General features: G+C 56.0%; 6 protein-coding genes across 6 annotated transcripts; 4 read left to right on the top strand and 2 right to left on the bottom strand.

Moving 5' to 3' along the window:
- Positions 1–1,053: 1,053 nt before the first annotated feature.
- On the bottom strand, positions 1,054–1,427 carry CABS01_06427 (uncharacterized protein; the record flags this gene model as incomplete). Its single annotated transcript, XM_060539793.1, has 2 exons — positions 1,054–1,090; positions 1,126–1,427. The coding sequence occupies 2 exons, from the start codon at positions 1,425–1,427 to the stop codon at positions 1,054–1,056; spliced, it is 339 nt and encodes a 112-aa protein (XP_060404330.1).
- A 1,382-nt stretch (positions 1,428–2,809) lies between these two features.
- CABS01_06426 (EXS family protein) lies at positions 2,810–6,166 on the top strand (the record flags this gene model as incomplete). The annotated part of the gene is made up of 5 exons (XM_060539792.1): positions 2,810–2,849; positions 2,926–4,814; positions 4,869–4,958; positions 5,014–5,308; positions 5,367–6,166. The coding sequence occupies 5 exons, from the start codon at positions 2,810–2,812 to the stop codon at positions 6,164–6,166; spliced, it is 3,114 nt and encodes a 1,037-aa protein (XP_060404329.1).
- Positions 6,167–6,520: 354 nt separating this feature from the next.
- CABS01_06425 (aminopeptidase I zinc metalloprotease) lies at positions 6,521–8,314 on the bottom strand (the record flags this gene model as incomplete). Its single annotated transcript, XM_060539791.1, has 1 exon — positions 6,521–8,314. One exon carries the CDS (start codon positions 8,312–8,314, stop codon positions 6,521–6,523), a length of 1,794 nt encoding a protein of 597 aa, XP_060404328.1.
- A 1,889-nt stretch (positions 8,315–10,203) lies between these two features.
- On the top strand, positions 10,204–12,254 carry CABS01_06424 (uncharacterized protein; the record flags this gene model as incomplete). The annotated part of the gene is made up of 3 exons (XM_060539790.1): positions 10,204–11,992; positions 12,062–12,111; positions 12,174–12,254. The coding sequence occupies 3 exons, from the start codon at positions 10,204–10,206 to the stop codon at positions 12,252–12,254; spliced, it is 1,920 nt and encodes a 639-aa protein (XP_060404327.1).
- A 306-nt stretch (positions 12,255–12,560) lies between these two features.
- Positions 12,561–14,180, top strand: CABS01_06423 (endoribonuclease L-PSP; the record flags this gene model as incomplete). The annotated part of the gene is made up of 1 exon (XM_060539789.1): positions 12,561–14,180. One exon carries the CDS (start codon positions 12,561–12,563, stop codon positions 14,178–14,180), a length of 1,620 nt encoding a protein of 539 aa, XP_060404326.1.
- Positions 14,181–16,830: 2,650 nt separating this feature from the next.
- On the top strand, positions 16,831–18,679 carry CABS01_06422 (platelet-activating factor acetylhydrolase; the record flags this gene model as incomplete). Its single annotated transcript, XM_060539788.1, has 2 exons — positions 16,831–17,162; positions 17,236–18,679. 2 exons carry the CDS (start codon positions 16,831–16,833, stop codon positions 18,677–18,679), a joined length of 1,776 nt encoding a protein of 591 aa, XP_060404325.1.
- Positions 18,680–19,043: the final 364 nt, after the last annotated feature.

Below are 19,043 nucleotides of genomic sequence, written 5' to 3'. Positions count from 1 at the left end.
TGGGGTCCATCTTGTCCCATATTGGGGAGCTCGTCTCCAAAGCCCCAAGTTCCAACAGATAGAAAAGGGGAAAAAGGTTACAACCAACGAACCAACCAGCCCAACCAGATCCAAACAAAATTGGTACCCAAAGGGAGAGTCTCCGCTGTCTGCCGCACATTCGTTTCCATGCGCACACAGGGCACATTGAGACCGCGCAACTGCCATCTCGCTGCAGGCGCTGTCACAGCGATAGGATCGCGTACCTTGTTGACGAAAGGGGGCGAGTTGGCGCGGGATTCATTGCGGATCGCTTCCCGTGGTGAGACAAAGATCATCGGTTGTGTTCGCTTCACCTCTCTAGTCCTTGAGACTTGACGACCGTGACAACTTGCTCAACTTGCGAACTCATGGTTGGTGTCACCGCGAAGTCGGGGGCGAGACCGTGCCCCCCTTGAAGCCCACAAATCGCGCCCACTTATAAGCCAGGTCACCTGTAGCTTCTTATGTCGAGATACTGGGCAACGGAATAGCTATGAGTCTGCAGCTATCTTCACAGCTCAGAAGGTGGCCAGTACTATCGAATCAGATGAGTGAGTGATGCTCGTCGGCGAATGTGACAATTTTGCCCGGGAATGAGGCGCCGAAACAGGCAAGAAATGTCTTGGTTCGGCCTGGGTGATCCCGCGCCTCGTGAGCATGACACAGCCGTGTGTGTATATGTGTGTGTGTGTCTCGCGGATAGAAATCGCATGGTTTTCCGCCCTCGACATTCCTGGATCTAAGCGAGTTCAAAGGGCAACGGCCTTGCGTGCAGCTGCAACTTGGAAGCCAATACCTCTGGTGAGATCACGCCCGTTGCATGTGCAGGCTGCATGGCGTCAAGCTGTCATTGCCACCTCGCCGTTGGCACATGCGGATATAGATGTGTGAATACTCCGTGCACTGGAGTAGGTAGTTGATGATGAGCCGCCGTCAGACCGTTGAAAGGCTTGGCCCTGCCCATGGCGGCCCCGAAGGCGTTCAAGGGAATCGACTATTGGCCCGGCTCCCGTCGACAGCGTTCTTTTCTCCTCAGTATCCGTCGACTTCCCATGTCCTCTCGGCGCAACCGCGTCAAGTGGACCATTCGATACAGCGTACACCCTCTGTGGCCTTGGCCTCCTGAGTCCTAGGGACCTAGGCTTAGGCTGCCTTGCCCCGGGGAACTGGGGGAGGGCCGCCCGGTCGACGGGCTGCCCGATGTGGTGAAGTGCAGGGCATCGAGGCTTATCCTTGACGACAGCTCCGCCCGGCCGCGTCGACATGCGTGGAGTGCACTGGAGACCACTGGGGGCAGAAAGCGCCCAGAGGATCGAATGGGTCGAGACAGCCCAACGACCCGTGCATTGGCTTGCTGCAAGTTGGCGATGGGCAGGCCGTATTGAGTGCTTGTTGGAAGTCTGCATATTGAAAAGGGCCAAGTCTCGGTTTATGGTTAGTCTGCCTTTCTTCAGACGGCTGAGGGCGTCGTATCGTGAAAACTGCATGGGTCGTTGAGCCACAGCTCCTCGCCGTCTCCCCGTCGTAAATATGTGTCCATCCTTTGTGTCTGGGAAAGAAAGTCCGATTGTGATCAACAGGCTGCTTGACACAGCAGTGGACTCGCATGAGGCCATTCAGGCAATATCTCTGGAGCCAGAGCGTCTAGGAAATTGCTGGCGTGACGGGGTCATGGATGCTTCATGTATGCAGGCGGCAGGTCCTTGTCTGCTTGCTAGTTGGTTGCAGCACAAGTCACATATCAGCAGGCCGTCTATGCCGAGCCCAGATCGAGCCAAGATGTGACCAGGGAAGAGCAGTGCCAGATGGCGATGGTAGCGTGACAGTCCAGGGCCCTGAAAGATGCATTGCTGAGGTCGGATGAACCCCTTGAACTCTGATCCGAGGTCTCATCATGGTGCTCTCTGAATGAGATAATTCGTACGCGCAAGATGGGTCTTGTTGAGTGGCATGAAGTGAGAAGCTTGAGGAAAAACCATAGATCTATGGTGTCCCCGACCGCTGAGCCCATTGTGATGACACATTAATGGAAAGTCGGCAGGGAGGTTGGGAAGGGTGGTCAAACGTCAAGATGAAGGGATCACAAGCCGCAGCGAGGAAAAGCAATGGCAGTTGCACGGACGGCACTTACAGGGCAAGCGGAAGTATTTCGTACCGTTCGGGGCGCGTTTTCCGAGCTGACCTAAGCAACACCGTTTTTGGGTCTTGTCAATTGAGTTTACCTTCCCGTCGCCTGGGACGAGCGTTATCAGGTACCGTTAGGTAACACCAGAGCCCGGGATACAGCGACCTTCAGCGCCGGGTATCGGCAGTCATAGCAAAGACGTGCTGTAACACTGGATTGCGATTGGCGACAGCCGTTACTGGTACCTTATCGACAGTTTGGGACTGACTCGGGCAATCAGATAACGATAAGACATGAGAGTTGAGGGAACGGAACACCAGACGAAAGAAAAGGCGGGGGGCAATTGGCAGCTGCAAGCACTGAAAAGCGATGCAACGAAAAGCTTGGCTGCCCGAAAGTTGCAGGCGAACGCTTCGTCCAAGCGCGCACCTCGAAGAAAAAACAAGACTAAAACAAAACACCTTGAATTCCCCCATCCCCGTCGACAAAAACAAGGGCCGACCTGAGAACGAGGCGGTGCGACTCAACTCGAAATACACACATGCTCCTACTTCAATACACCTCATAGAGTTTACATGGCGTTGCCTCTTCCATTCGTTGGGTAAACGCTGTTTTCCTGTACCTTTTACTTAGGCCGCGCTGCGCAACGGGCGCCACTACGTCATGAAGTTCGCAAAGGAGCTCGAGCAGGACCTCGTACCAGGTGCGCGCCGCCCTTGTCTCTCTGCGAATGGCTTCTCGGCTATTCTTCTACTCTTACTGACAATTATCTCAAATAGAATGGCGCATCAAGTACCTCAACTACAAGGCCGGCAAGAAGTACGTCAAGGCCGTCTCCCGCGCCATCAATCGCGCCAACGGCAGCCCCCAAAACAATGCCAGCAAGAGTGAAAACCGCATCGCCGCCAACTTCTTCCACAGCCATTCGCCATTCAATACTCAGAAACATGGACACTCGAGGGGCGGAAATCCCGACGAGCGGACGTCGCTCCGCCACAGCCCGGCTCCAGTTGGCTCAGCACGGCAAAAGCCCGCAACACCAGCACGAGCGATTCCCGTTTCCACCAGCCACGAACGTCAGGGGTTAAACAACGGTTCGACCGATTTACAATACGGGAGCTTTGTCCATACGCCTCCGAATCATGACACTGGAGCCCCCTTGGACCGCAAGGCGACTTTTGAGCTGCCCGGGCCGGCAATGCGCGTGCCGTCGCACCAGAGTGATGCCAGCCCGCAGCCCGCTTCTGCCCAGGACGACCAGCCCACCCGCCAGGCTTTGCAGAGAAGCGCCTCCATGATTGCCGATGCCCCTCGCTCTTCTGGCCCGCCCCCGACCGAACACGAGAACACGCCTTCATCGCTACGGCTCCCCCACTCTGCGACAATTGGATCTGCATATAATGCGTCGCCGAGGGGTGGTCTCAGGCGCCTGTTCTCGAACGCGTCACCTCTGAACCGATCAGGAACGAACCCAGAGTACGGGCTTCAAGGGCTGGCTATCGACCTAGTCCGGCAGAAGGAGAAGGAATTCTTTGACTTTTTGGACTCTGAGCTGGAAAAGGTGGAGGCATTCTACAAGTTGAAGGAGGACCAGGCCGGAGAACGGCTGAGTCTGCTCAAGGACCAACTGCACGAGATGAGAAACCGGCGGACCCAAGAGCTGCATGTCCAGAAGCAACAGGCAGAGATCGACTTCCTAAACGGCGGACACGGCGTCTCGGACGGTCCCCAAAAGGGCCCCCTCGGCTGGATCGATCCTGTAAAGTCCAAGATCTTCCGCCCGGGGCCAAACTCCAAAGCACTATCGAAAATGGCCCAGACCCCAGTCATGCGCCCGAAAGGCGGCGACGCAGGACGGGACTACATCCGACGACCCCACGAACATGACGTCCCGTACCGAACCGCCAAACGCAAGCTCAAGCTCGCTCTGCAGGAATTCTACCGCGGGCTCGAACTGCTCAAGTCCTATGCTCTCCTGAATCGGACTGCGTTCCGCAAACTGAACAAAAAGTACGACAAGGCTGTCAACGCCCGGCCCCAGTACCGCTACATGAACGAAAAAGTCAGCAAGTCTTGGTTCGTCAACAGTGACGCTGTGGACGGCCATATCAAGGCGGTGGAAGACCTGTATGCTCGGTACTTTGAGCGTGGCAACCACAAACTCGCGGCCGGCAAGTTGCGAAGTCTGAGCCGCAGACCGGGAGACGAATCTGGGAGTGCATTCCGCTGCGGAATCCTCCTTGGTACTGGACTGGTTTTCGCCATCCAGGGCGCCGTCTTTGGTGGCCAGCTGCTCTTTGACAAGGATCCCGAGGTACGGTCACGCACCAGCTACCTCTTGCAGATCTACGGAGGGTACTTTTTGATGCTGCTCCTGTTCTGCATGTTTTGTCTCAACTGTGCCATCTGGACGCGGAACAAGATCAACTACCCCTTTATCTTCGAATTCGATACCCGGCACAATCTCGACTGGCGGCAGCTCGCCGAGTTCCCTAGCTTGTTCACTTTCATCTTTGGGGTATTCATATGGCTCAACTTTAGCGAGTACGGGACGAACGAGGTGTATGAATACTATCCCGTGGTCCTGATTGCTATTTCCGTGTTCATCATCTTCCTCCCCGCGCCCATTTTCATGGCAAGGAGTCGAAGGTGGTTCACGTACGCTCATGTAAGTTGTTTACCTCCTCTCTCTGCTACAGATATAATCTAATGATACATGTAGTGGCGCCTGTTGCTGGCTGGTTTGTACCCAGTCGAGTTCCGAGACTTCTTCCTCGGCGATATCTACTGTTCCTTGACATACGCCATGTGTGTAAGTTCTCATCCATCTGGCCCCCCCTTGATGTTCTCGACTGACCCTCTATCAGAACGTCGAGCTGTTCTTCTGTATATATGCCAACGCCTGGGAGAACCCAGCCCAGTGCAACTCCAGCCACTCCCGGCTGCTCGGCTTCCTAGGCGCCCTGCCTCCGATCTGGCGTTTCCTACAATGTCTGCGTCGTTACAAGGACACGAGGAACATCTTCCCTCACCTCGTCAACGGCGGCAAATACACAATGTCCATCATGGCCGCCGTCTCCCTCTCCATGTACCGCATCAACAACACCCACGGCCACCTCGCCATGTTCATAACCTTTTCCTCCATCAACGCAATCTACACATGTAAGCCCTCCTCTTCCTCATGCCATCGCCGGTCGTACGTATACTAACCAAAGCCCAGCAATCTGGGACCTCTTCATGGACTTCTCCCTTCTCCAACCCCAATCCCGGCACTGGCTCCTCCGCGACATCACGGCCCTCAAGAAACGCTGGCCCTACTACTTCATCATGGTCATCGACCCCATCCTCCGCTTCGCCTGGATCTTTTACGCAATCTTCACCCACGACACGCAACACTCCACCATCGTCTCCTTCCTCGTCGCCATGGCCGAGGTCTCCCGCCGCGGCATGTGGACCCTCTTCCGCGTCGAAAACGAACACTGCGCAAACGTCGCGCAATATAAAGCCTCCCGCGACGTTCCCCTCCCCTATCGCATCGAACCCCTCGTCGCGCCCCGGTCTTCGATTGAAAGTGACGCTGGTAAAGATGGCAAGGTACCAGAGGAAACGACCAGCGAGGCCGCAGTAGCGCCCGCTGCTTCTACCGGCGGCGGCGCTACGACCACATCAGCTACCACAACCGCCAGACCGGCGGCATCATCCGACCCCCGCGCCGAGGAATCCGGCACGCTAAGACAGAGAGTCATGTCCGGCATCACGCCCATCCAGCGCAGCTTCTCCAAAATCATTGCCGAGGCGCACAGGCAGGATTTCGAAAAGAGGAGGAAGCCCGTCGACGCGGAGACGGAGCAGCTCGAAGAGGCGGGCGGGATGGCGAGCGATGACGACGACGAAGGGTCTGCTTCTGACGATGATGAGGAGGGGGTCCGGTCGGGCGGGTCGGAGGCGGATTCAATGGAGATTCGGCAGGTGAACAGTCTTGTGCGCGATCGTGGGGGACGGTCGATCCATCATAATTAGGAGTTGGTATAGGGTCTCGGTCTAGGGTCTGCTTACGGCTAAATGAGTAGATTTTGGAGCATTATTAATTCGCATTAGCATTCTTGTCAGGATAACAGGAGGAACAGAAACAGTCTTTCAGAAATGGCTGCGTGAATGTTGACTCGGAACGTATCCAAAATGATGCGTCTAATTTGTGCTGGTACATATTGTATAAATCTACAAGCAATCGTAACTTCGTGCTCCTCTACGGTGACGCCCACGCAGTACGCCACGCTTGAACAACCCACTGATACCCCCCCGCCTAACAAATATCTAGAGTACTTATATACGTTCACTTCTACTCCGTCCCATCTTGGTATAATCACGAAACAACTACTGCCACTCCGCATCAACCTTTTCAAAGAGATCCAAGAACCCCTTGAAGAACTTGACGCCCAAACCAGGGTCCAACGCACCGGTCGTGGCGCGGATGGAGTGCATACTCAACTGCGGCAATCCCGCATCGGCAGCCCTTACACCCATGGCGGAGCTGAGCATGGGTCCAACAGTGCCGCCGCTGCGGGTATCGTTGCGGATCTGGAACGTCTGCGTCGCGGACCCGCTCAGCTCGCCAACACGCTGGAGGATGGCCGTGGAGACGGCGTCGGTGGTCATGTGGCCGTTGCTGTCGCCGCAGATGGCGATACCAACGTTGAGCTTGGGGATGTGCTCGTCCAGGTACAGGCCCAGGAAGTTGGGGTTTCCTGCGTGGGTCACGTCCGCGGACAAGAGGAAGGAGGAGGCAAAGGTCTGGCCGATAACATTTGATCCAAAAGCAACGTCGGCGTGTTCGCTCAGGGCCTCAACAGCGCGCTCGATTGTGAGAGGGAGGAAGTTGCCTCGGGCGCCCTGGCGGAGGAGGGATCCGATTTCCTCGTCGTCAAAGAGAGCCACGAGCTTGATTATGCCATCCTTAGGGTCCGAGTCGGCCGCGAGGAGACCGGTGAGGGCGGCCCAGGAGCAAACCTTGTCGTCGATGCGGCCGCCAAAGATAAATTCGCGATCGAGGCCACCCGTCTGCGCGGGCTGGGAGTCGTAGAGCTCGAGTTCCCAGTTTACGATTTCGGTAGGGGAGGCGAGGCCAAGCTCCTTGGAGACGAGCTTGACGAGCTTGGGGGGCTGGGTGTTGACGAAGGCGCCCTTGGGGCCGAGGGGTTCGACGGGGGTGGCGGAGGCAGCGTCCGGGTCGGAAGAGTCGAGGCCGATGATGGGGACGGCCTGGGTCTCCGGGTTGTTTTGGCCCATCATGCCGACGCCGAAGTGGGGTGCGAGGGTGGGGATGCGGGCGATGGGCCAGTCGAGGCGGACGAGCTTGGTAGACGTCTTGTTGGTCTCGGGATCGCGGACGATAACACGGCCACCGATGGAGAGGTCGCGGTCCCACCAGGTCTGGTTGAGAGCGCCGGCGTAAGGGGCGACGCCGAGCTGGTGATACCCGGCACGGGTGGGCTTGGAGCTGACAGGCTTGAGCTTGGCGGTGAGGGCGTCAATGTGGCCGGCGATCATGGCGACGCCGTTGCCGGGCTTGTAGGACTCGCCGACGGAGAAGGCGATAAGGGCAGAACCATTGCGGGTGGTCCAGTATTTGCCTCCGGGCTGGACCTTGGAGGCCCAGCTTTCGCGGGCGGGAAGCTCAGTAAATCCTGCAGCAGCGAGCTTGTCCTTGAAGTAGGAGACGGCGTGGAAGATTGTGGGGTTCTCGGACAGGAAGTCGACAAAGGGCTGGGTATAGGCCTCTGGTTTACTGGCGGCAACGGCGCAGAGCTTGCAGGCGGCCGGGTTGGCGGCGCGAACGGTTTGGCGGACCTCGCTGTAGCGGAGGGTGTTCCAGCAGGACTCGCAGACGGGGTTCTGGGAGGCTGGGCGACCGTTCATGTCGGCGAGGAGGAAGTGCTTCGAAGCCGGGCCGGGGGCGAGGGTGGTGGTAGTGGAGGCGGACATGGAGGGCGCGGGAGATTGAGAGCGCGAGAGAGCTTCGGCGTGCTCCATTGCTTGGAGGCGGAGAGAGAGGGAAGAGACGCGGGAGCGAAGGGAGTCGGGGGTGTGCTTGGTCATGGCGGGCGAAGCGTGGAGAGGATGTGTTGCTTGAACGGTGGCGTTTGAGTTGGTGATAAGGAAGCGGTTCATTGACCCTCAATGCGATGCACGCTGCCTGAGGATTGGAATGGGTGAGGTTGCGCGATGCTGTGGAGGATAGGTGCGTGGTTGATGTTGTAGAGAGTAGAAGAATCAAGGTCAGACAGTCAAGGTGACAAGGTAGAAAGAGGCGGAGTGGGAATCGTAGAGGTTGGCCGTTGAAGACACCTCAGCTGGAGCTTCCCGTCCGAGTCACAGGCACAACACGGCAGGCGCAGGAACGAGAGGCACGGGGCAGCTGGAACCGAGCGGATCTGCGACCCGCCGGAAGCTTCGATTGGCTCCGACGAATGAGCCTACGCCGATACGGGCCGACATGTCTGGGGTTTTGGTCTTATCGCCCGCGGTTTCTTACCTAAGCAGGCAGAAGAGGTGCTTATCGCACAGCGTTGGATCCGTTGCCATGGGGCCCAGTGAGGGGGCACGGGGCAGAGCTTGGCCATTTCAAGCAGGTCACTGCGCCGCAGCTGGCGGGTAATATGATTAGCTAAGCCACGATAATGACTCTGCGCAATTTGGGTTACAATGGCGTCATTGGACTTCAAGTTCGCAAGGTGATGTACCTTTACGCAGTACTTCAAGGTGGACAATCATGATCGCCCTCGATTTCAGTCACTGAAGCTTCATTAATTTATCTTGAACTAAGGTACCTTACATCACGTAAACACCTGACTGGTAGAGGTGCCATACCTCGCGTGGAAACAATGGATTGTATGCATTCTGAACAAGTAGCCATCCACTACTACTGATATCATTAGCAATCGCAAGGTGGATGTTTTTTTTCTTGTTTCGTAATCCCTTACTCGTCTTCTTCTCTTGAATGGGTCCCTCCATCTTAAGTCCGTATGGGACCAGGGGAAAGCCATCATCTAGAGGCCAGATAGTATCCGAGCAGCGCGTTAACTGCACCTACTCCAGAAATGATCCCGCTATCCAATGAAGCACTGGTTGATGACAAAGTTCATGCTAGAGTAAGGTACCTATGTAGGTCCCTGGATACCTTCCACGTAACCTTTGTCAGACAACGTGTATTGCGTGAACAGTAACGCTTAGAGCTGTTGGCATCAGGATGGACATTGATAATCCGGCCCGGCGTCATAAGCCCGGGAGGAATACGAGCCAAGGAAAGGTGTCGGAGGCGATTGGCTCAATGGCACTGAGAAATGCGGGCGGAGGCACCGGCGGCCGGGCGGAGAAGCGGGGCGCGTGGGTATCTCCGGATCGGCCCCTCTGCAGTGTTACTCTTCCTCCGCTTGCACTAACCCGCACTCGTATTCCAAGACGGTCCCTCACGAAGTTCCTTCTAGAAGTCTTTTTACGGGCATGGACGATGAGCTCTTGACGTTCATTCACCTAGACTATACCAGCGGCAGTCATCTCTTACACACCCTACCTTGGAAAGGGTACACACACATACCAAATTCAAACATGATACGTCCCCATTTCCGAATCGGGCAACCCGTAGGAGCTTCGAACCACCAACCCCATTTCCCCGCCACACTAACAGCTTGCAGGGCCGCTGCGTGTAAGATTCTTGTGATACCTCCGATATTTCCGTACAGAGGGGATCGACGGGTGAGAGAAAGCCACCAAACGCTCGTGGCTTTGTTCGTTTTCCAATCTGACGAACGCAACCCCCCTCGTTTCCTCATTATGGAAGTCTCACTGCTGGTAGCTTTGGACGGTGCGAAAATGTAAGGGCATAGTAGTCCCTTGGACTAGACTACGTGTCTTGATAGGAAACGATAAAAGGGGCTGCCGTCTCCCGCTCTTGAAGATTCCGAGGACAGACTTACACGAAACTCAACCACAGTTGAAAACTTTCCTACTCACCATACAAACTTACACAGTTTCAAACTTCCAGAGTCCCATTAGCGACAATGACGACAAAGACAAAGCAGCGAACCCGCGTCCCAGTCCGCACCCTCCCCTCCCACATCCCCGCAGTCCCTCCCCTCGACGGCGAAGAAAACATCAACGCCGCAAAGGAAGCAGCTTCCTTCCTCAACATCTTCTCCTCCGCCATCCGCGAGGGCGATTGGGACGCCTTTGGAAACCTTTTTGCCGAAAAGTGCTTCTGGAGAGACCACTTGACTCTCACCTTTGACAAGCGAACGATCCATACACGGGACGATGTCGTTGCAGCGTGGAAGACTCTCTCCAAAACACGGCGGCCCTTGGCCTTCTCGAGTGACAAGGACAAGGACATGGATATGGACGCCGTATGGGCGCGTCTGGGCCCCGTGTTCGCGACGCTAGACGTGCCGTTCAGTTTCCGTACCGAGGCGCCGGCGTCAAAGTGCATCGGCCTCGCCAAACTCATCCCCGGGCCGGATAACAAAGGCTGGCAGATCTGCGTCCTGACAACAGCCGTAGTCGAACTCGACGAGAAACCCTTTGGCACTCTCCCCCGAACAAGCCCATCCCTAATCGAGCCCTCTCAGCGCGGCAACCCCCACGCACAAGGTCTCCCCCGCCTCGACGGCAACGCAGTCCTGGACGCCGTCGTCGTAGGCGGAAGCTGCACCGGTATCGCCAACGCAATCCAGCTCGACGCCGCGGGCGCAAACGTAGCCGTCTTCGACGCCGAGCCTCAGGCGGGCGGGAACTGGTCGACGAAGCGGTACGAGAACGTCACGCTCCACCACCCCGCTTTCATGATCCAGCTGCCGCGGTTCCCGGTGCCCGAGGGGTATCCCAAATATCTCAAGGGTACGGATCTCACGCGGTACTTTTCGTCGGCGGTTGAGGAGCTCGGGTTGCCTTTCTTCGGCGGGGTCGCTGTGACGAAGAACACCTGGAGCGAAGAGGAGAAGGTCTGGACGGTGGAGGTCAGGGACGTGAAGACGGGGGAGGAGATGACGCTCAAGGCGAAGAATCTACTCCTTGCCAACGGCTTCCTCGTCGGCAACGATAACCCCCGCGTCCCGAAGCTGAAAGGCAGGGAACTCTTCACGGGACCGGTGCAGCATACGTCAGAGTACCGCAACCCGGCAGACTACAAAAGCAAGCGCGTCCTCATAGTCGGGGTAGGTAACTCGGCGCACGATGTCGCAGGCAACCTCGCTTCAGACCCGGACGTCAAAAGCGTTACGATCCTCCAGCGCAGCCCGACGGTGCTCCTCGACTTCGCGACGGTGGCGCCGATCCTCATGATGCGGTACCAGGGCGACATACCCGTCGACACGGCGGATTTCCTGCAGGAGTCGCTGCCGGTCGGGATGATGCGGGACATGGCGCGCGGGGCGATCGGGATGGCGATCGCGGGGGCGGAGGATAGGAGTCTGGCGCTCGAGGGGCTGGGGTACGCCGTTGAGCGGGATACGTGTTTGATGACCAAGGTGTTTGAGGAGCGAGGCAGCTCGTTCTACGTTGACCAGCCGGGGACGTTTGATCTCGTGTTTGGGGGGCGGATTCAGATTGCGAGGGGCGATGCTGTTGGGTTCGTGGAGGAGGGTGTCGTGGTGAGGGATAGGGAGACGGGGAACGAGAGTGTTGTTGAGGCGGATGGGGTGGTGCTGGCGACTGGGTATGAGGTTGTGGATTTGCCTGCTAGGTGGAAGAGGAGTGGGTTCGTTGACGAGGAGACGGCGGGCAAGTTGGTGAATGTGAGTGCTTTTGGGGTGGATGAGGAGGGCGAGGTTCCTGGGCTTACAACGTTTTCTGGCCGTGAGTATCTTTGCTTCTCTTTCTGGTGTTGGTGTTTAAAGATCACGGTGCTAACTTGAGTTTGAACAGATTCGAATCTCTACTTTGCCGGCATGGCCATTTCTCAGTGCCGAACCAGCGTAAGTCCTCACTCACGGAGAAACACTAGCGATATGATCTTGGCTGACTTTGTTATTTGTAGTCCAGATACACGGCCGTTCAGGTGCTAGCTGATATCATTGGACAATTTCCGGAGAGATATAATCGTAGCTACTTGAAGTGAGGCTCAGCGCTCAATTCTGCGGCTTCTGACCGACGGAGAATATCCCTAGAACATGAGAAATCCCGGGATTTGCGATGGTGCTGTATGCGATATTGTCAATAGAATCATTGATGAAACTTTACTCACAGTTGTGAATTTGAGATGTGATATGAAGGCCACTTGGGGGCCAGAGTTGGGCAGACTTTATTGTTAAGCAACAACTTCCCCTCACCTTGTGACTGGTTCAAACATGACAACCTTTCACCTCACTACACTCTGGTTTTGGGAGTCAGTTTGCAAGCCTACACTCCAGAAACATCAAGAAAAATGACTGCGAAATCGCTGCCAAAAGTCGAGCGGACGACCATCGCGGGGTCAATCGAGATACCCCGCATCCTAAACGGCCTCTGGCAACTCGCCGGCGGGCACGACCAAGATATTAACGTCGCGGCAGCAGCAGACGCGATGAAGCCCTTGTACGACATGCATCCTAAAATTCAACTGTACGGAAGCTTACTGACATCCTTTGGCAGAATCCAAGCTGGCCTCGATGGCTTCGACATGGCAGACCACTACGGCCCCGCAGAGCTCGTCATCGGCCACCACAACCACAATGACAACTACACTTTACCCCCCATCACGGCCTTTACAAAATGGTGTCCCGCTGAGACAGGCGACAGGTCCTTCAAGACAGCAGAGGCAGCCGTCGATCTCGCCCTCACAAGAATGGGCCAGAAGCAGATCGCGCTGATGCAGTACCATGTTTGGGACTACACCGACGACACGTACCTCTACAACCTATCTCACCTGCGCGCCCTCCAACAACGGGGCAAAATTGCACATATAGGGCTCACCAACGTCGACGCGGCGCATTTAGAGCTTCTCCTTCACTCTGGCCACGAAATCGCCACGAACCAGGTCTCGTGCTCCGTTATCGATCGCCGGTTGACGAGGGGCCGGATGGCGGGGGTTTGTGAGCGGCACGGGGTTGGTGTCTTGACGTATGGGACATTACTTGGAGGCTTTCTGAGTGAGAAGTGGGTTGGCAAGCCGGAGCCTAAGGATGACGGGCAGGGGATGAATTGGAGTCTGAGAAAGTATCTTCGCTTTATACACGCCGCGGGAGGCTGGGACGCCTTTCAGCGTGCTTTGGGCGCCGTTGCCGATATCGCGAAGAAGCATGGCGTTTCTGTTGCGGCGGTGGCGGTGAGGTGGGTGCTTGATATACCTGTCGTGAAAGCAGTCATCATCGGGGGGAGGTTGACTTCCGAGAGCGGGAAGTACGCCGAGGCGAACCTCGCGGCGTTTGGGTTCTCACTGGATGAAGAAGACAGGAGAAAGATTGAGGCTGCGCAGGAAGGGTTGGAGGATATACCGGGTGATTGCGGTGACGAGTACAGGAGGCCACCGTTCTTGACGGCTTCGGGGGATTTGAGCCATCATCACCTTCCGAGGAAGAACGAGCTGGACGAGGTGGAAAAGGCTATTGTTAGGGGGGAGAGGGTTGAATTCCGCTCTGGCGGGAAGTGGGAGCCCGTTGCTGGGTACTCGCGTGCCGTGAGATTTGGGAGCGTGTTACGGGTGTCTGGGACGACGGCGAACCCGCCACCTGAGCTCCAGCCTGGGCTTGCTGCGGTGGTTGGAGGAGTTTCTGCTCGGGCTCAGGCGGTGGCAGCGCTGGATATTATCGAAGGAAGCCTTAAGCGGTTGGGAGGGAGCATGGCGGATGTGGTGCGGACGAGGGTGATGCTCCGGCGGGAAGAGGATGTTTTGGAGGTATCAGAGGCCCATGGGTGGGCTTTCAAGTGTAATGGGATTCGGCCGGCTAATACTACGATCACGGCTGGACTGATTGGGGATGAGGTGCTTGTGGAAATTGAAGTTGAGGCGGAGGTGGGTAGTGGCAAGTCTGTCTTGGTGATTGGAGAGGATCGTAGAGCTCTTTGAGAATACCTGCAAGATATCCGTCCACGTACGGTTTATACTTCACAAGATGGTCGTATTGGCACACCTTACAAATAGTCACTGGCCGGAGCCATTCTTGTGTCAAAAATGACTTATACAAACATGATAGAAGGTCAAGAATCAAAAAATGAAAGGGACGAGACTCGAACTCGCGCGGGTTGCCCCACCAGGAAACAGATGTTAAGCTGACCTTAACCTGGCGCCATAACCAACTCGGCCACCCTTCCATACGATAATCAGGTGATCTTGGATGCCAGACAGACGAAAATCAGGAGTCAAGAATCATTCCTGGAATCTGTAGTGGTCCACGTTTGTGCGCAGATCTTCGAGTGCCCGCGTAAAGAAAAGAAGCCGCCGACTGGCCGTGGCGGGGCAAAGCCGAAAAGAAAAGAAAATTTCGACGGGGCTGAGTGGGTCCTCGTCCGGACCGAAGCGAGAAGCCAATGAGACCAATGCCCTAGGTACGTATACAGAGGGAGGCGGGTCGGGGGGTCGGAGGCTGCAGGGACCGACGATGACGTTCGTTCCCTGTCACCTTCGCTTTCTCTCTTTTTCTCGTCAGTCTTCCTTTTCGCAGTCCACTTTGATTGAATGAATGGACCATCGACCAATTCAATTCGACAATTGAGAGGACTACTAGTTCGAGAATGCGATCGATACAGACCAAATTCAACATGCCAGGTCTTCAAAAGAGTCTGGGCTGCTTCGGCCGTCAATCACGCACCTCGGCCACCAAGGAACCTCCCTGTTCCCCGCCGTGATGGAGTCTTAAGGTGGTCGCATCTTTTTTTGGGTATGGGAACCAAACTGATCGCGATCGAGATAGCGATAAGACGTTGGCGATTTTTGAACGACGAGACGTTTAAGTCCAGCGAGTCTATGCGCGCCTTAGAAGCTTGAGAGTAATACCTGACCGAGATTAATAAGAACCCAACGTTCATGCGCCGCCCCAAAAGGAACCACACACGCCACAACACGTCAATCGCGGATAGCAACTAGAGCACCGCCAAGAAATATTCTTCATTCGATGGATACATAGACTCTGCGGGAAAAGGAACCGGAGCCGCCGTTACTCACGTCCCACTCGTTCCTACGTGCCTTGATCATCTCGGTCTCGGGATGGCCGCAAATGGGAAGAAGCTTCGTCCACAGAGTACACACTACACAGTATACAGAGAGCAGCAGCGCGATGAACCAACGCCAGAGCTTTTTCCAGCTTCGCCTCATTTCTGTCTGCTAATCCGTTTTGGCTGACCGAGGCAAGAAATTTCTGGCGCACAAAGCTCCAGCTCGCACGACTCAACACACCTGTGGTATCCGTACCTTACCTAAAGTACGAACAGATGGATGACGTTTCCCCCTCGGGCAAGTGGCCACAAGACCATCTCGGTCCAGAGTGCGTGATTGGCTCCAGAGAGACGAAAGCAGCCTTTTTGTCGGGTTTCTCTGCTTTGCTAGTTGCCTTTCTCCACTGGCCTCTTCCTAGAGGTTCAAGGGAGGGGGTGTTCGTGCCGTCTCTCATATTCAAAAGGAGGTCTGTCCGCTGTCTGACTTGTTGGCTCACACTTACCTTGGAAGTTGAAATGACTTTTGCAACTTTTCTGCAAGGAACATTACGGCATTGAAATCAACAACAGACAAGTTTTGGAGCACCAGCTTACGAAGTACCTTGTTGACTTTGGAGTGAGGCTGGCTGCCAACAGGGAACACTGCTCCGAGCTAATTGTCATCGGGTTTCGAAATCCCATCGGGACACTGCGCTTCTGTCGACTAATTCGCTCTGCTTCCGCTCTCCCACCTTGCTTGACTTTCAATCCTTTAGCTGCCACGACCATAAGTTCCAACTTTTTATTCGTCGCCTCGTTACAGATACATCATCTAGAGCTTGCTTAGCTGCAAAAACTCAATACACGACGGAATACATTAGTGCTATACAAGCTCCCGCCGGATATTGCCGAAGCTTCATCTGTTTCCGACGAAGTACGGCTACAGCAATCCCATCTCGATCGATCCCTAAAGAATACGCCGGTTCCCACCCCTATTATAATATCCCTGCTATCGGCCTGCTATTCGTACACGCTGTCAACGGTCTAGACGGATACATCTGAGCACCTCAGCTGACGACGGCTTGCATTGATCACCGCATTGAAAGACGGGACCAACTTGCATCGACGGAAACATTGGTTTAAAACACCATCGCGACACACGCATATCCGACCGCGAAAAGCTTGTAAGAGCTTGCAAGAGGGCACACAGCAACACAGAACACAGGACCAGCAATAACTTTGTCGGACTCAACGTGAAACTCTCTTCTCTTTCAACCCTTGAACGAACCACTCACCCTGCCGGCGCAATCCCATACGTATGAATACCTTGGTTCTTCACCTAATTACGAATACCCCCGGACTCGATCCCGTGATTTTTTCCCCCTCCCTGCGTCCTAATTCCTCCCAACGTCGGCTTGCGCTTCGATTTATCCCTTGCGTTCACCCACACCTCAGACCGACAGCTCAACGCGCAGAGTGCAACATAACGCACCGCAACGCAACCCAGCGCAAAGCAATCACCATAGCGACAGTCGCATCTCGAAAACTAATAACCAGAAACACAGAAAGACGACACCACAACAGCCATGTCGCCTGCCGCGCAAGCGCCCCCGACGGCCGCCGAAAAGGTCGCGTCCTTCTTCTCCCGCATGAGCCCCGTGCCGTCCTTCCCCGACTACACCGGCCCGCACAAGGTCGGCACCGTCGACATTGAGATCCCCGTCTCCGAGTTGGAGTCGCCCAGCCCGACCCCCTACAGCGCAACAGACATCCACACCGTCCAGTGCCGCGTCTTCTACCCCGCGGTTCCTGAATCCAACGGCAAGCGCATCAACTGGCTGCCGTCGCCCCAACGGCAACATGTCTCTGCCTACACCCAGTTCATTGGCATCCGGCCCATGCTCGCAGACATTGTCTCGTATGTATCCCCTCTTCCTCGAACGCTCCTCTAGTGCCTGCGCAAAAGGTGCTGTACTGACTTGAGCCTCCAGATTCCTCCCGCGACATCTGCACTATACCACCATTCCCGTCCACAAGAACGCCGAGATCCTCGATCCAGACACCCCGAACCGACGATGGCCGACAATGATCTTCTCCCACGGCCTCGGCGGCAACCGGAACACATACTCCCACCTGGCAGGCTCCCTCGCCTCCCACGGCATCGTCGTCATCTGCCCCGAACACCGCGACGGCAGCGCCGTGGCTTCCTTTGTACGCATCCCCGGTAAACAAGACCAGTACTTCATGCGCGACACCCGCCGCGTGATTCCCTACGTCCGCATAGATCACGACGCCCGCCCCGAAATCTACGAAGCCCGTGAAGATCAGTTGCGGATCCGTCTCTGGGAGCTCGGCATGATCCATATGGTCACCCTCAACATGGACCTCGGTCTCGCAATGTCCAACCTCAACAAGTCCACACCCAGCTTGACCCAGTTCAAGAACAAGCTCCACGTCCATGAGCCGGGCTGCATCATCTTCGGCGGCCACAGCTTCGGCTCCGCCTCCATTGTCCAGCTTCTTAAGACGACCTACTACGCCGAGTCCTCCGCCCTCGCACACGTCCAGAAACCCCTCTTCACACCGCGACCGGACTCGGCCCTGTGCAGGCAAATCACACCAAAGAACGTCACCATGCTCCTCGACATGTGGTGCTTCCCGCTCCTCGCCCCGGGATCCGCAGACCTCTTCAATCTGCCTCTCCCAGCCTACGCAAACACGTCCACCGCGCCGGGCGGCAACGCCATCCTGGCCGTCGAGTCCGACGCGTTCTACAAATGGACAGACCACCTCCATGTCACCGCCCGCGTCCTCTCTCCGCAACCCTCAGCGTCGGTGATCACGCCACAAATCTTCCGCCGCAGCGGCGTCAGCCTGCCCGAGCCAAACTTCTTCTACGTCCGCTCCTCTGCGCATCTATCTCAGTCCGACTTCGGTATCCTCTTCCCCTGGCTCACCAAAAAGATCTTCAACTCGGAGGAGCCGGAGCGCGCCCTGCGCCTGAACCTGCGCGCGCAACTGCAGCTCATGCGCGCAAACGGCGTCCCCGTGGCGCGGACATGGATAGGTGACCTCGTCGACGGCACGGGGTCCGGGAAGCTGGGTATCTCTACAGACGAGGACGGCGATAACGGGCCTGATGATGGTGTCATGGACGATAAAGTCATCTTTGAACGTTGCGAGGGCAAAGTGCAGTACTGGAACTGGATCGACGTCATTGGCATGGGCCAACCTGACGAAGAAGAGGAGGAGGCGCCACCGCCGGCCGACGGCTCGACGGTAGCCACTGCTACGACAGCGGCAAATGGTGGTGGTAGCGGGTCGGGTGTGAACGCGCAGATTGCGGGGGTGGAGCAGACGGATCGCGATATGGAGGATGAGTTGGAGCCGCTTCAGGCTGTTGCGAGCGCGGCGCAGATTGCGGCGAGGTCATGACTTCGTGTGCGCTTGTGAGCAATGACTAGGGAGAAGGAGACCTCGGTACGAGGTGGTGAGTTGTATAAACCACACGGGGTCCACGATTGACTGCATCACGAGAGTATTATTGTTGTATTTTTAGGAGATTAGCGTAATTAGCATCCTGTGCGTCTTGAAGAGCACCTGCAGATACCACGATTAGAATAGTATATATATACATCTCGTTTCTTGAAGATGTTAGTTTGTAAAGGTGGAATTGCACGTGTGTTGCGAAGCAGATGAAATGCACGAGGAATTCGTGTAAGTCTACTGCAGCCCGGAGCTTGTCCAATCCACTAGCTCGTCTTCACATGTCTTCAAATCCCATCTACTATCAATCTAA

This window comes from Colletotrichum abscissum, assembly GCF_030869225.1.
Source record: "Colletotrichum abscissum strain IMI 504890 chromosome Unknown Scaffold_13.1, whole genome shotgun sequence".
Lineage (NCBI taxonomy): Eukaryota > Fungi > Ascomycota > Sordariomycetes > Glomerellales > Glomerellaceae > Colletotrichum > Colletotrichum abscissum.
This window is presented reverse-complemented; position numbering and strand designations above follow the sequence as displayed.